General features: G+C 35.3%; 1 protein-coding gene across 5 annotated transcripts in view; it reads right to left on the bottom strand.

Annotated features, from left to right (window-relative positions):
* Positions 1 to 428: 428 nt before the first annotated feature.
* The window catches only part of EPHA7 (EPH receptor A7), a 525357-nt gene continuing 509160 nt past the window's right edge, over positions 429 to 16625 (bottom strand). For all 5 annotated transcript variants that reach the window (XM_055535462.1, XM_055535458.1, XM_055535459.1 and 2 more), the window contains exons 15-17: positions 8029 to 8222; positions 6636 to 6791; positions 429 to 3714 (exon numbers count right to left, since the gene is read on the bottom strand). In XM_055535462.1, the coding sequence (XP_055391437.1) occupies positions 3600 to 3714; positions 6636 to 6791; positions 8029 to 8222 (465 nt within the window). In that variant the 3' untranslated portion in view covers positions 429 to 3599. The remainder of the gene's footprint in view (positions 3715 to 6635; positions 6792 to 8028; positions 8223 to 16625) is intronic.

Below are 16625 nucleotides of genomic sequence, written 5' to 3'. Positions count from 1 at the left end.
ACAGTGGAATTAAGTCTGTGTGCAGAAGGAGGCGATGCAAAGGATATTAATTTCTTTGTATTCTGATTAGCCCCCTGAAATATTTCAATAAAACCTTTACTCTAAACATCTCCTTTCATGATACTGTGTAAAAAAATAAAGAATGCATAAGGGACATAAAGGAATCCACCAATGATTGGAGACAGGATTTTCTTTACATTGTCTAATAGACTCGTTTATTATTGTAAGCTGGTAAAAAGAGACTTATGATTCGTGTTGAAGAAAGAGTTATTTGTGCTTGATACATTGAAGACACTGTTCAAAAGCAGTTTGTCCTTATAAAAGGATGACCCCTGTAGTAATTCTTAGGCAAGGAGGGACAAATTCAACCAACAAAAAGCACATCTCGCCCCGAGTTCCCCATGATTTCTCTACATATAGCAAAAAAATACACATCAGTAATTTATTTGAACATGCACATCAGTGAGTAGCACAGTTCTAGGCTACTCAGGAAACAAAAGGGAGAATATCAGCATTACCTAAATAAAAAAGAGAGGTGAATTACACCATTTTAATTGTCTTTAAAACACAGATAGGAGGAGCAATTAAAATAGCGTCCTAAATAGTACTAGCTAATGTAGATTACATAAGTATACAATATGATTCAACTCAGAGTGCTCTGACAAGCATAAACCACCAGTCCTAGAAAACAAGGCCCAGATCAACTGCCGAGAAAATGTTAGATCCAGATGTAATAAAAGTTACTTTTATTTCAGTCCTGAATGCAAAACACAAGTCACATGTGAAGACAGCATTCTAAAAAAGGTGGCTCTGTTAAAGCAAGGAGGCCGTTTCCTTTTGCATTTTTATAACGTTTGAGTTCTCTTGCCAACATTTGCTTTCTCTACCCTTCCTCCCCTGAGCACTAATTTATCAAAAAAATAAAAAAAGAAGAAGAAGAAGATTTCAAGGTGCAAGTTGTACATTCTTATCATTATACCATTTCATCTCTTTCTGGAAGACAGTATTACAATCAGTATTACAAGGTTAATTACTTTTCTCTGAATATCTGGTTCACATACATGTATTTCAAAATCAAAATGTTGATTGGGAAAAGAAACCTACCAACGAGAGAGTGATGCATCATACCCTTCCTATTGTGCTGTGTGTCTTTCCCATCCCTTCTCCCTTTCCCTGTAAAGAGCTGTAAAAAATTTAAGGCAGATGAGGTATATTGCTGAAGGAAAAAGTTATTTTTGAAAAAAAAAACTCAAAAAAACTTTTATTCTGCCCTTCTACTCAAGAAAGACTACTCAACTATAAATCTAGTGCTAGAAAAAAGCAGGAAAGACACCATTTGCATGTACCCTACTATGTCTTCTATTTCTAGAATGGCTTTTTGTTAATTTAATAGAAAAAATAAGCACCTTAAGCTATGAACAAGAAAAGAACTTCATTATTAGTGAGTCTAGAATCCAAATGGAATTAAGAACACTCACTCAAACTCTTTCACTCATTCTCACAAAGGCCAATGCTACTGATTAGAATTGTAAAGTGCTGTACTTAGTATAAACACTTGTATACACTGCAGACACTGAAAAATAACCTTCAAGCACATTGTGTTATAGTTCCAAAAATATATTTACAGTCTATTACAAAGATTACAAATGGAAGTGTCTAGGTGACTGTATTACGCTAATTAAAATTATTTTACAGATTATTTTTCCTTAGGGACAAAAAACATTTTAGTGAAATTAAAATGATTTTTTCTAGTCAATCAAAAAATAAATTAAAATATCAAATAACACTGTACAGTGATTTAAAAGGAAAAAAAGGGGGTGGGGAGGGGCTTGGGAAGCAATCAGTTTGAGTTTTTCTATAGCCATCTTTGGTCCTAAATGTGGGAAAACACATTATGTAGCACTGAAAATACCTGTTCTTTTGTGATGCTCTGCAAGTAAAATAGAAAAATATAGTGCATTTTCAATGTATTCAGAGCCCACTACAGAGAAATGTGTGTACAAAACAAGACAGTATAAATAAAATTTACAAGTTTTACAAAGGAACATTTACAGGTTTTGTTTCTGTTGTTTGTTTGTTTGTGGGTGCCCACATTATCAAACAAGACCAATTATGACCGATCCCTGGGATCTTTCTCTATTAAAATAATTATTATAAACAGCCCAATTCTCTTTGGAAATACAACAGTTCAATTCTGGGGTAGTTCATGATTTTCCTAACTTTTGAAAGCATTACTCACAATAGGTATACATTCCTGAAATAGCTATAAAGACACATTTAATTATTGCTTATGAAATTCTAACACAGTAATCAAATAACATGGTTTAATAAATAAAGCTTTAAAAAAAAGCCAGATCCTTCACCTCTTCCTGACGTGGTAAAGAGTTCTTTCAACTTCTCACATCAGTGTTCACAAATAAAAATACATTTTTTTTTTTTAAACTGCAATGGTGATATTCTGTGCAGCAACTTTGTTTTTGAAAGGTGAAAATTGTGAACTGCCCCTTTTATCATGCTTCAGAGTTCTAACATAAATCTTAATTCTTCCCTTTAATGTTTGGACTGCATTAAACAGAATAGGATATAAAATATATGCCAACTATTTCTCCTAAATTTCCTAAATGTTTTGATATTGAAAAAATTGTGATGTGCTCAGATTAAATTTTAGATAACACTGGATAGTTCTTGCTTTCAGAGATTTGCCTTCACCAACATTCTTTAGATGAAGTGCCTTATCTTTTTTTATATAATCATAAACCTACGATTTGAGTGTTTATTAAATTCTGTCTAGTAAAATCACTCTATAAACAATCTGTTAAAAGTGCCTTATAGTATTTATGGATCATTATTGCTATTTTCATTGAAAAGATAGTGTTGTCAGATCTTTACAAAAAAATTTCTTTTTAAAAAATATCAGAGAGCTTGGCAACTTGCATTTTCTCAACTACCTGCCAATTAGCAAACAATATCAAAACGGCACTGATTAAACAAAATTAAATGACATAAAAGGGATACCAATGTTCTGACAGAGATATATCTTCAATCATGCTATTTCTTTTTAAATTTGAGATTCTTTGAAAGGTACCCAGTGTAGTAATGTGTCATAGATTAACACTAAAAAGGTCCAAGCTATAAACAATTTTCTAAAAGAAAGTCCTTATGAAGAATAAACACAAATGATTTTAAAAAGGAATAGTCTGAAATCACATATTTAAGGAAAATATTTCATTGATTTTAACAATAAGATCATGATTTTATTTGACAAATATATTCTTTCTTAAATTCTTTATGTACATTTTAAAAAGTCTATCAGATAAAAAGGAGGTTAGAGAGCTCAAGGTGTTTGGATGTTTTTCAGGTAGTACTTTGTTTATTGTCACTGCTGTTTTCCTGGCCACCGGTGGTGGATCCTAAATTCCCTTTTTATATATTCTGGTGGCACTTAGGAGTTCAAGTCTATAGGTGCTTCTTAAATCTTCAGTTCACTGTAGGAAGGACCCAGGACATCAACTGTCTGCTAGCAGCATTCTATGCATATACTGAAGGCCAGTACTGTTCTCTTGTGGTCCATAATCTCCCTCATAAGGGAGAAACGCTTATCACACTTGGATGCCAGTTCCATGTAAATGGAGCATTTGCGCTCTCATAGTCTGAATGCTGCTCATGATTTTCTTCTGATGGCCCACCAGTGTGATCCCTAAACTCATCACATCCCTGAAAAAGACAAATGCATTTTATTGTTAGTTATCGTACAAACATTTTATTTCATACTCAACTGTCATTAACTTTTTAATTAATCTGTTTATCTTAGGGGAACAGGATCTTATCTTAGAGTTCTTGGATATTAGGATTCTATCCCTTCACTGGGTTGGATTGGCAACCTGCATCTACATTCTCCTTTGTAAAAATCTACTGCTCAGGCTCTCAATGTGTCAATGACAAGTTATTTTTAAACTGATTTGACCTTTTATATAAGAAAGTATCTTCTATACAGTTTTAATTCTGTTTTTTTTTTTTTTTTTTTTTTTTACTACAAGTTTGTAGTACTTTTTGGAATAAAAGAGAACAAAATTAAAACAACAACAACAACAAACAGTGTCATTCTAATTAAATAGATATTCCCTAAGGTTCTGACTGTGGATGTCTCAAATACAAGGTAATTCAACATCAGTAAAATCAAATTGATGACAGAAAAGTAAAATTTTACAATTCTTGAACTGAAAGAAACTTAGGGACCATAAAGTTCAACTGTTCACTTTCAATATAAGGAAACTGAGGTCCCACAACAAGTTCAAGGTAGAGCTGGGACAAGAATATTTTCCTAAATTCCCTGTCCTTATTTCAAGTCTTTATAGAAGCAAAAGTTTCATTCTAGTATCCTATATTCCATTTCCCAGAGCCTCTTGGGATGGTATCTTTGTGTGTGTGTGTGTTTCTGTGTGTATGTACATTTTTTCTTGTACATAAGCATATATGTATGCACACTTAATATTGTACACAAATAGGGCCATATTGTGTAAATTGTTCTGTAACTTGTAGTTTTCACATTACAACATATTTTGGCGGCTTCCAAAAGAAAAGAGAGTATCAAAGTCCGAAAGTTATTATTAACTTAAGGTAAAGTTATATATATGTGTGTGCTCAGTTGTGTTGCTCAGTTGCGACCCCATGGACTGTAGCCTGCCAGGCTCCTCTGTCCATGGGATTTTCCAAGCAAGAATACTGGAGTGGGTTGTCATTTCCTACTCCAGGGGATCTTCCTGACCCAGGGAACCCACGTCTCCTACATTTCCTGCATTTCAGGCAGATTCTTTACTGCTGGGCCATAAGGTAAGGTTAGGAAATATTATTTGAAATGTAGTATTCTTAAGTCTATGTGAAGTTTAAAATGTTTAATTGTTAACATAGGATACAATATGAATGGAAACATTTTTTGGCTCTAGCAGATCAAGAATCATCAATGATCAAGCAAAGTATTATCTGAGTTTAATTAGCATGTTGTAATTCTGAGCATATTATTGCTTGTATTCTTACTTTAGTTCAATCATTTTACTACATTTTGGGAAAAAATATTCCTTAAAGTGTATAATACCTGTGTTTGATAGTTTGAAAGTGAAAGTGAAATCGCTCAGTCGTGTCCGACTCTTTGCGACCCCATAGACTGTAGCCTACCAGTCTCCTCTGTCCATGGGATTTTCCAGGCAATAGCACTGGAGTGGATTGCCATTTCCTTCTCCAGGGATCTTCCCAACCCAGGGCTTGAACCCGGGTCTCCCGCATTGTAGACAGATGCTTTACCGTCTGAGCCACCAGGGAAGTGTGTGATAGTTTAAATTTGCCATAAGTCAGCTGTATCTGTGTATGGACTGTGCTACAGACCTCTCCTAGTGGGCCAAATGACTGAGCTTAGGTATCTACAAGTGGTTCAAATATAGCAACAGTAGAGTACTGTGGTATTTCCTAGCTGTGGTCTAATAAGACTTTGAGAAGCACAGTTTTTCAGGAGAGTAGACTGCTTTGGAGAGACAGGTGTAAATACATCAGTTCTACCCACGTGGTGCTTAGCAGAAAACCAACTAAGAGAGCAGGCGCATGCCAAAATTCATGTATGTGCCATTTCCTAACATGCCAGGAAAGACTACATGATTGCCAGCTTTCTTTTTTTTTTTTTTTTTTATTTTTTTTTTTTTAATTTTATTTTATTTTTAAACTTTACATAACTGTATTAGATTTGCCAAATATCAAAATGAATCCGCCACAGGTATACATGTGTTTTCTTTTTATGTGAAAAAATGTGAAACACTTCTCACAACAGTACATAAATAGCATCCCGCTAATAGAACCTTCATAAGTGTTTCCCATTTTCAAACACCCTGACTGAGAGGAACTGCATTGCCCACAAGAGCTATGCTGCAGCTAAGGTAGCTGAGGTCCAGAGATACTAAATGTATTTCTACATAATCAGTGATGGGGCTGGAAAGAAAAATTTAGTTCTTTATACTCCCACTTCATAGCAATTTCAATTTTTTTAAAATCAGGTCATTCTTCAGGTTAAACAAATGAGTCAATCAATCACATAACTTTCAAAGCTTAAGTTAAATTCTTATTATGGTTAATTGAATTAAGCTTTCTTGAACTTCTCAGAAAGTGATCATACCGAATTTCATAATGTACTTAGATAATGAAACTTTGAAATTTTTTAATGTTTGATACAAACATGATGAAAAAAAATTCTCTTTTGCAATGGAGAAAATTTCCCCAGTGACTAGGAATCTAAATAATAAAAGAGGAAGTCTCACTGGTTGATGTGCAGAATACTGACTATGGAGAGAAATTAGACACCACTTACTACTGAGCCAGTTTAGGGCAAATATTTAAATTCTCTGAGCCTTAGCCTTGTTGTGTGTAAAACTATTGACTATTGACTTAAGAAAATTATTGCCATGAAGGTTGAAAAAGATATCATGTGTTCAGAAGTCTGATTAGCAAAATGCCTGGGACATGGTACGCACTTAGATAATTTTCTTCCTGCTTTTGGGGTTCATATGTCTTTAATAGATGGAAGATGACCTAATGTATAATGCTTGAATTGACCTGATACATTCACAAGTATAATTTTAGAAGTTGAAGCTTACTCAATAGTCATCCTGGCCACTGATTCAAGGGAGTTGTAGCCGGCTGCTGTGAAGTTATCTTTATATCTTTCCATCTTAATAGCTTGTAGCCATTCTCCAACTGAACAGAAGGTAGTGAAGTCAGGAGTGTTTTGATCCAAAAGAGGGCTTATTGGCCTGGGTGAGAATAAAACAGGAAAGCAAATTTTTCCTTGAACTACTAAAGAAAGCATGTCTTGGCCCCCAGAAAAATAAGGATATATGAAATAAAATTACATATTTTAATTGATGTTATAGTAACAAATAAACAGATATGCTAATAAAAATCTAATGTGTAAAGGTTGGCCAATAACTACAAACTCCAAAAGGATAAGCAACAAAGTCCTAGTGTGTAGCACAGGGAACTATATTCAATATCCTGTGATAAATCATAATGGAAAGGAATATGAAAAAGAATGTATATACATGTATAACTGAGTCACTTTGCTATAAGGCAGAAATGAACACAACACTGTGAATGAACTATACTTAAATGAAATAAATTAAAAAAAAAAACTACTAACTCCAAAATTTCTATTTTATTTAGATATGATGACTAGCAGATAGTATCTTCCATGTATTTTTCAAAGTACAGCCAATGATATTTATAACCAGTAAATATTTGTTAATCTGCTTCTCTGAAACTAACTAGGAGTAAAGAAAACACAGACTTTCTCAGAGGGTGCTTTTGAGAACATAATGCACCCACTGTACTAATGGGACTCTTATTTCATGCTCCTTCATAAGGGCCTGACTATACTACAGATACAGTGCAACAGGTTCACCTGACAACTGGAGCTGAATAACTACTAATCTACATTATCATGGAGCAAGCCAAGTGTAAAACATAAATGGGGTGGTTAGGCTCTTTTTAATGAGCATACCTCTTAAATCATGTATTGAATTACCTTTATAAACTTTAATTTCATGGAATCATTTTACTATTAAACTTGAAACCAAACAATCCAACAGATAGTATGGATATAATAATAATAATAATAATAATAATGATAATAAAAAACTAAGGCAACAGCAATAAAAATACATGTAATAGCAATGGTTTGAAAATATAAAATGCCACTAAATTACACACATCCAGTTCAGAAATTTTTCTAAAATGATGACCAGTGATATTGATTCTAAATTTTTCAAAAAGCAATAATAATTAATAAGTCTCTTTTAAATTGATTTAACTAAGTTAAGCCATCCGAAAAGAACAAAAAAAAATTAACTTCTATTAAAATAACAAATTTATTATGAACTTGAATAATTTAACACAAATGTCAATATGCTGTTGGGGTGGAGCTGTGGAAATAAATGATTCATGTGAATGTTTGAATTTCTCCCAGATTTCATTTCCTTAGCTATTTCTTACCTACTACATGTTCCCAGGGGTGTCTTCAGACTATTTGGGTTTCGAATCATTTTGTCTAGAATTCCAACTATCTGTTCAAACTTTGGCCTTTCAGCACGTTCCTTCTGCCAACAATCCAGCATCAGCTGGTGAAGACCAGCTGGGCAGTCCATGGGTGCTGGCAGACGATAACCTTCTTCTATTGCCTTTATAACCTAATAGCCAAAGGATATTAAAATATTACTGACTGAGGTTCAACTAGAATAAAATAAACTGCCCAGGAGGCAGAGTGATTTATCTACATAAGAGTAAAGCACACTGCTATGTGAAAGACTTACTTTTTTTTCCCCAAAACATCCATGAATAGTAAGCATGTTATTAAGGGGTGCATGAAGTTCAGGGTATGATGACATTTCCTAGTTAATTCAGCAATAGAGAACAGCAATTAAGTTCACCCAGGGTGCAACAGATGGAAAATTTTTTAATGTCATCCCAGAGGTTTTCAAAAGGGAAGATGTTATGGAATGATTTTATTGTATATAGCTGTGCATGTACATATTTTTCTGTACATTTATGAATTCCTCAAGTTGTAAAAAGAAGTTTTGAGTTACCCAGAAGTAGTCCTGCCCTGAAAGTTTCACTTTCTGCAGAGTTCAAATGATATTATTTCAACAAGACATCCAAATATGTGAATGTACCATGACAGAAAATGCTCCAAGCACACTATTGTTTTAAATAATATGAAGTGCATATGCCTATGGAGTGTATAGTGTTACAAGATACAGTTTTGTTCTAGAACTGATTTGTATTGTTCATAAAGCTATTGGATCGTTTCTCAACTCTGAGTCCAGTGACCTCAAACAGGCAGATTGAAACCACCCTCGGGGCATGGAGTAGAGAAAGGATTATACCAGGAAATAGGGAAAGGTTACAAATCAGAGTTTGCCCACTCAGAGAGCCTGGCTGTTCAACTTCATCAGCACATTACTGTCTATTTACTGTCTATTACTACCTAATAACAACTTAAGAAGCTTTGAATGGTAGTATAAAATAAGCCTTCATAAACATTGTGCATGGCAATCAGTCCAAAAATTATTTATTTAGACTTGGGTTTTTTGTTTACGTGGAAAGCAAAAGTAGATTTTATTTTATTTTTTTCTTTTGCAGCGCTTTTATTTATCTGTGTAGATATACAATTATCTTAAGTTACAATTATATAACTTTTAGTAATTAACTGGACTACAGGAAAAATCATACAGAAAGTTTGTACCACAAAATCATGTCCCTAAGGGATTAGGGTTCTCAGTAACAGAGAAATACAGAAGCTCAAAAGGGTCAGCAACCTCTCATAACTAAAGAGAGGAGAACACAATCTGCTATATGTGGAAATGAGACTTCATAAAAGTATCTTTCAAATATCCCCTATTACAAAAGGGAATGCCTATTAAAATGTCATTATTTATTCTATATAAAACACCCTTTCTATCACTTCAAAAACTTTTTTTTTTTGCTTCAAGATTAAAAAAAAAAAAGGCTACTCCTTAAGAAAGATTTTGTGAAAATTATGTCAATACAATATCCAAAGATTTCCATTATTTACTGTCCTTACTCAAAATCACCTGCATGTACCAGGTGCAATTTTGTAAACTTCACCACTGATGAGCCTATTCCAAAGCAGAATTTTTCAGCAATATAGAAGACACAGTCCTCACAGTTATGCTTTAAAATAGATATATTCAAAATATAAATAATCTCTCCAGACTATTATTTTTCCTAATGACTAAACTCTAAATTAAAAAAAACAAAATAGAGGTTTTCAAACCAATGATGTATGCAGCCGATTCTCATGACACAGTCATTTAAACTTCTCATAAAATCAGAAATTGTTACAAATCTGAGCAGCAGAGGGAAAATAATAGGAAGGCAAAAAGAAAAATAAAAACAAAATAAGGACTTGTAAAAATATCAAAATATTATTCAAGGGGGATTAACAAATCTTTCGATGCTAACATAAGAGTAGTAGAAATGTAGGGAAAAAAATGATTCTGAAAAAAAAAAAAGAGGTAACCCTGAGTTTTTGAAGAAAATAGGACTAAAGTAGGCAGACAAAAGCTGTCTTTAAGAAATGTTGATGAACTTATTGTTTGCAGGGAAATATAGCCTTGCTTGCTGACATTCAAAAATAGCACATTTAAATCTAAGAGGTTGTAAGATGGAATACTTGGAAAAGACTCTGATGCTGGGAGGGATTAGGGGCAGGAGAAGGGGACGACAGAGGATGAGATGGCTGGATGGCATCACTGACTCGATGGATGTGAGTCTCACTGAACTCTCGGAGTTGGTGATGGACAGGGAGGCCTGGCGTGCTGTGATTCATGGGGTCGCAAAGAGTCGGACACGATTGAGCGAATGAACTGAACCGAACCGAACCGAACTGAAGGTGGAATAAGCAAAGTAGTTAGCATCAACAATTTTTCAAGAAAATCCTTAGAATAAGAACCACAGTGTTCACTTTTCTTTAAGGGAAATTTATACATGCAAACTGATAAAGTTTAAAAGTTAAAGAGATAAACTTAATTACAGTAATTTTTGAAAGTTTTCATAAATATAAAATCCTCAGCCCAAATTCTCCCCTGATCACTAGGTGGTAGGTCCACCAGTTTACTAGACATCTTCCCTTGGACTTTCCATAGGAACCTCATACTTTATTTAAAATTGATTTTTTTTTTTTACCTTTTCCCCAAAGCTCTTAGTCTTTCAATTAACAACACTTCCAGTCATCCCAGTCCGAAAAGCTGAAGTGAGAACAATCTAGACTTTCTTATATGTATAGCCAATTAGTGACCACTTTCTGATGATATTACTTCCTAAATACAATATATTCAAGTGATAGAAGCATTTTTTCATATATGTATATGGATCTCTCTGCAACATTTTGGGGGTTCCTTGGTGGCTCAGTGGTAAAGAGTTTGCCTGCAGGAGACATAGGTTTGATCCCTGGGTTGGGAAGATCCTCTGGAGAAGGAAATGGCAACCCACTCCATTTCTCTTGCCTGGAGAAGAATCCCATGGACAGAGGAGCCTGGTGGCCCACAGTCCATGGAGTCTCAAAGAGCCGGACGCTACTTGGCAACTAAACAACAACAATACGGATCTCGTACAGTGCTGTAATTGGAAATGGCTTTATTCTGAAAATTAGGTTAGTGGGTTAGTGTAAATTAATTCTGCTTATGTATTTTTGCTTTAAATATGATTTACCCTAAAGATTATTATTAATTTTGCAAACAGCAATTTTTAAAATGTTACCTTATATATGTTTCATTAAATTGGTATTGGAGGGATAGGAAGAAGTATTGTAGAAAACACCACAAATGTAATAGATTAAAATAGAACACACAGAAAAAATACACATATATATATGTGTATATATATGTATATTCTTGTAGCAATGGAGCCGTTTTCCCATAGTTATGTGGTGGTCTTTACAAAATCACACATTTTGGGATTTTTCCGTCAGTGCTTTATTTTGAATAAAAGCTATGGAAAAAACACCTTGGCCTTTAGTCACTTTAATCAGTATTGATACTGAATGCTAATGAAAGTCATATGACTGAATTTAAAATTTTTTCCTGTTTATGACTCTATAACTACAAATGCTGGATATCATTGCAAAAATTCCTGTAAAATATCCTTTTAAAAAGCACACTAGAAAACATACACACATGGGAACTCTGCAAAGATCACGAATATTTAACTGCAGGAGGAATTCAATTAAAAAAAAACAAAAACTTTTAAATGCAAAGAATTTCATGTGGCTTTGTATAAGACTCCAGGGACATCACTGTTCTAGGATTCAAAACTGCTCTATGTTAAACAAGTTAGATAAAAGTCAAAATAATGTGCTTTGGAAAGCTGGATTAAGTTATTTAAACAGAGGCTCAAGTTGTGAATAAGTAAATAACTAGCAAAACTTTATATACTTAAAATGACCAAATAACAAACAACTGTGGGGGGGGGCATTTTTTTTAACTGGGAAGAGTGGCTTTCCTCATATTTGAGGTTGCTTGTATTTGAATATATACAGTATTTTTCTGAATTCTCAGGACTTTATCCCCAGACTCATAAGATTAGGGCAGTGTTTATCATTTTCTACCACCTCCTATTTCCCACTTGCAGATTTTTCTCAGAAGTCCTGAAAAGAACAAAGCAAGTAGAAAAATCTTTCCTTTCTCATTTCCCTCTAAATCATCTTTTAAAAGTACATCTAAACCTTACCATGATTCTCCTAACATAATACTCTTCAATAGCTCTCCAATTAGAATTCTTTGGCTTTGAGCACAATATAGTCTTAAAATCTTTGTGCCAATGAATCATGTAGAGTACTATTAAATAACTCTTACAGGAATGAAAGAGTTAAGGAGCTTCTGTAGATATCCTACTGCATTACAGAAATTTGACAATGCCTATTATAATAACAGAGAACATTTATCAATACAAAATGGAACTTCTAGCTCTCAAAAACACAGTGGTTTACACATTTTTAAAGGAGCAGAAGCAAAATACAACATTTAAAATAAGAGACGTTCTCAACTGGCAATAGATTTAGGGACGCTAAAGTTCTCATTAACAATCATGCTCCTACCTACAGAGGCACCAGAGATGTGTGCTGGGAACCTTGGCCTCTTTACAGCATGTTGTTGCTGTCTAGTCAGTAAGTTGTATCTGACTCTTTTGAGACCCCACGGACTGTAGCCTGCCAAGCTTTTCTGTCTATGGGATTTCGAATGCAAGAATACTGGATTGGGTTGCCATTGCCATGTTCTTCTCCAGGGCATTTTCCTGACTCAGAGATCGAACTCGCGTCTCCTGCATTGGAAGGCAGATTCTTCAAGGCTGAACCAGTGGGAAGACAGTTTTGTCATAATTCAAGGCAAGCCTGTTGAAGATAAACCCACCTCATGGGATGATGATTCAGACAGGACTGAAGCTTTGAGGCTCTGCAGCTTTTATTTGGTTAGCCTGCTAGAAAAACAACTTATCTTTTAAGGATACAAGAATCATAGTAAATATTTATTGAATACTTGCTATATGATTGAAAAGAAAGTGAAAGTGAAGTCGCTCAGTCGTGTCGGACTCTTTGCAACCCCTTGGACTGTAGCCCACCAGGCTCCTCCGTCCATGGGATTCTCCAGGCAAGAATACTGGAGTGGGCTGCCATTTCCTTTTCCATATGCTATATGATAAGCACTGTTTTAATTATCTCATTCAATCTTTACAGAAACCTTATTAGGCAAGTATTACTATACTGATTCCAGAGACAAAGAATTAGAGGCACTGAGAAGTTAAGCACGGAAAACATCATAGAGCTCTTAGTAGAAGGGACAGAATTTGACATAGGCTGTCTGACCAGAGCTGATACTGTTAAGAGCTGCTTATATTTCCAACTGGGAAAACAAAAAGTGCACTGTTGCAAACAGTTACATATTCTCAGAAACAGCAAAAAACACACACTAAGATCCCTGATCCTACACTTCTTAAAGCATTACGTAATTATCCATGGAATTCATTGAAACAATTTTTTTGTAAAATTACTAGAACCCCCTTGGATTTGTGTGTCTAGATCTTGTCTTAGTACTCTAATAAGAGTCAAAGAACAAAAGAAACACATTGACAGAAATTTCTAATTCTAGATCATTCCTAGAAGAATATGAAGTGACCAGAGTAAATGACATTGTAAGGGAACACTTACTTATCCATCAGGGGATACTTCTTTACTACAGAAGTAAAGAAATACTTGGAAAACAAACTCATTTGCTTGCCGAAATGTATTTTAGTATTATTACTAAAATTATCCCAAATAGGAAAAGGAGTACGTCAAGGCTGTATATCGTCACCCTGCTTATTTAACTTATATGCAGAGTACATCATGAGAAATGCTGGGCTGGAAGAAGCACAAGCTGGAATCAAGATTGCTGGGAGAAATATCAATAACCTCAGATATGCAGAAGACACCACCCTTATGGCAGAAAGTGAAGAGGAACTAAAAAGCCTCTTGATGAAAATGAAAGAGGAGAGTGAAAAAGTTGGCTTAAAGCTCAACATTCAGAAAATGAAGATCATGGCATTTGGTCCCATTACTTCATGGCAAATAGATGGGGAAACAGTGGAAACAGTGTCAGACTTTATTGTTCTAGGCTCCAGAATCACTGCATATGGTGACTGCAGCCATGAAATTAAAAGACTCTTACTCCTTGGAAGGAAAGTTATGACCAACCTAGATAGCATATTCAAAACCAGACACATTACTTTGCCAACAAAGTTCCATCTAGTCAAGGCTATGGTTTTCCAGTGGTCATGTATGGATGTGAGAGTTGGACTGTGAAGAAGGCTGAGTGCCAAAGAATTGATGTTTTTGAACTGCGGTGTTGGAGAAGACTCTTGAGAGTCCCTTGGACTGGAAGGAGATCCAACCAGTCCATTCAAAAGGAGATTAGTCCTGGGTGTTTTTTGGCAGGAATGATGCTAAAGCTGCAACTCCAATACTTTGGCCACCTCATGTGAAGAGTTGACTCATTGGAAAAGACTCTGATGCTGGGAGGGATTTGGGACAGGAGGAGAAGGGGACGACAGAGGATGAGATAGCTGGATGGCATCACCGACTTGATGGATGTGAGTTTGAGTGAACTCTGGGAGTTGGTGATGGACAGGGAGGCCTGGCGTGCTGTAATTCATGGGGTCGCAAAGAGTCAGACACGACTGAGCGACTGAAATGAACTGAACTGACTAAAATATAACCATTGTAATTAAGGCAAAAGGAGCATGGACAGACCCCATGATAATAGGGGTAATGATAACTCAAAATATGATATAACATGATTGGCTTCTGTTCTCCTGTTGTGCAAATTTTTATCTCTTTAACCTCATAGGAACATGACCCATATTTTATGCAATTAAATATTTGTACCTCAATACAGAATTATGACAAAGTTTTACCAAAAAATCTACACTTCTTTTCTATCATAATATAAAACAAATTAAAGTAATAAATCAGTCATAACTTTTAAAAGGAAAAGTTGAGGGCTCACAATTTAGTTGAGAATAAATTTAGTTTTAAGCATATTATGTTTTCAAAGGTTTTAAATGTCTTTTCATGGACCATTTTAAGGAATTACCTTTATGTCTCCTATCTTTATGAAAGCTTAATCTTTTATTATCCTTATGACTTCTACTAGTAAAACTAATGATGTATTGGCCTACCTTGAAATAAGAAGAAACAACTTTGTGGAATATGATAAACAGGAAAAAAAAAAGTAATCCATAGAATAAGCATTTTAAAATTTCATAATTTGACTATGAAAATTACATTTGAACTAAGACATAAAAGTGAAGTGAAAGTCGCTCAATCGTGTCCAACTCTTTGTGACCCCGTGGACAATACAGTCCATGAAATTCTCCAGGCCAGAATACTGGAGTGGGTAGCCATTCCCTTCTCCAGGGGATTTTCCCAACCCAGGGATAGGACCAAGATCTCTTGCATTTCAGGCAAATTCTTTATCAGCTAAGCTACCAGGGAAACCCAAGAACTGGAGTGGGTAGCCCATCCTTTCTTCAGCTGATCTTCCTGACACAGGAATCGAACTGGGGTCTCCTGCACTGCAGGCGGATTCTTTACCAGCTGAGCTACCAGGGAAGCCCATGTGAATTGAGACATAAAATTCAATTAAAAGCTTCTGTGAATACCAAGTGTAAATATTTCCAATTTGAGTACTACTTTTTATATTTGACTCTATTTATACACATATGGTTGCTCTTTGAAAAGTCATTAATGAAAAGGGCTAACCACCTACAGATTATAAAGAAGAATGAAAGCTGGAGATATATGGGAAAGCCTACTCTCTTGGCTTTAATTGCAAATGCTTAGATTCTAACTGTTTCTATTGCAGTTAAAACTCATGGACGTTATGGGCACATGAAAAACAATGAGCAGTAATCCTGTGATAAATCTATTTGGGTGTCAGTTCAGTTCAGTCGCTCAGTTGTGTCTGACTCTTTGTGACCCCATGAATTGCAGCACGCCAGGCCTCCCTGTCCATCACTGACTCCCGGAGTTCACTCAGATGCATGTCCATGAAGTCAGTGATGCCAACCAGCCATCTCATCCTCTGTCGTCCCCTTCTCCTCCAGCCCCCAATCCCTCCCAGCATCAGAGTCTTTTCCAATGAGTCAGCTCTTTGCATCAGGTGGCCAAAGTACTGGAGTTTCAGTTTTAGCATCAGTCCAATGAACACCCAGGACTGATCTCTTTTAGGATGAACTGGTTGCATCTCCTTGCAGTGCAAGGGACTCTCAAGAGTCTTCTCCAACACCACAGTTCAAAAGCATCAATTCTTCAGCTCTCAGCTTTCTTCACAGTCCAACTCTCACATCCATACATGACCACTGGAAAACCATAGCCTTGACTAGACAGACCTTTGTTGGCAAAGTAATGTGTCTGCTTTTGAATATGCTATCTAGGTTGGTCATAACTTTCCTTCCAAGGAGTAAGCGTCTTTTAATTTCATGGCTGCAGTCACCATATGCGGTGATTCTGGAGCCTAAAACAATAAAGTCTGACACTG

Source organism: Bubalus kerabau, chromosome 9 (assembly GCF_029407905.1).
Source record: "Bubalus kerabau isolate K-KA32 ecotype Philippines breed swamp buffalo chromosome 9, PCC_UOA_SB_1v2, whole genome shotgun sequence".
NCBI lineage: Eukaryota > Metazoa > Chordata > Mammalia > Artiodactyla > Bovidae > Bubalus > Bubalus kerabau.
This window is presented reverse-complemented; position numbering and strand designations above follow the sequence as displayed.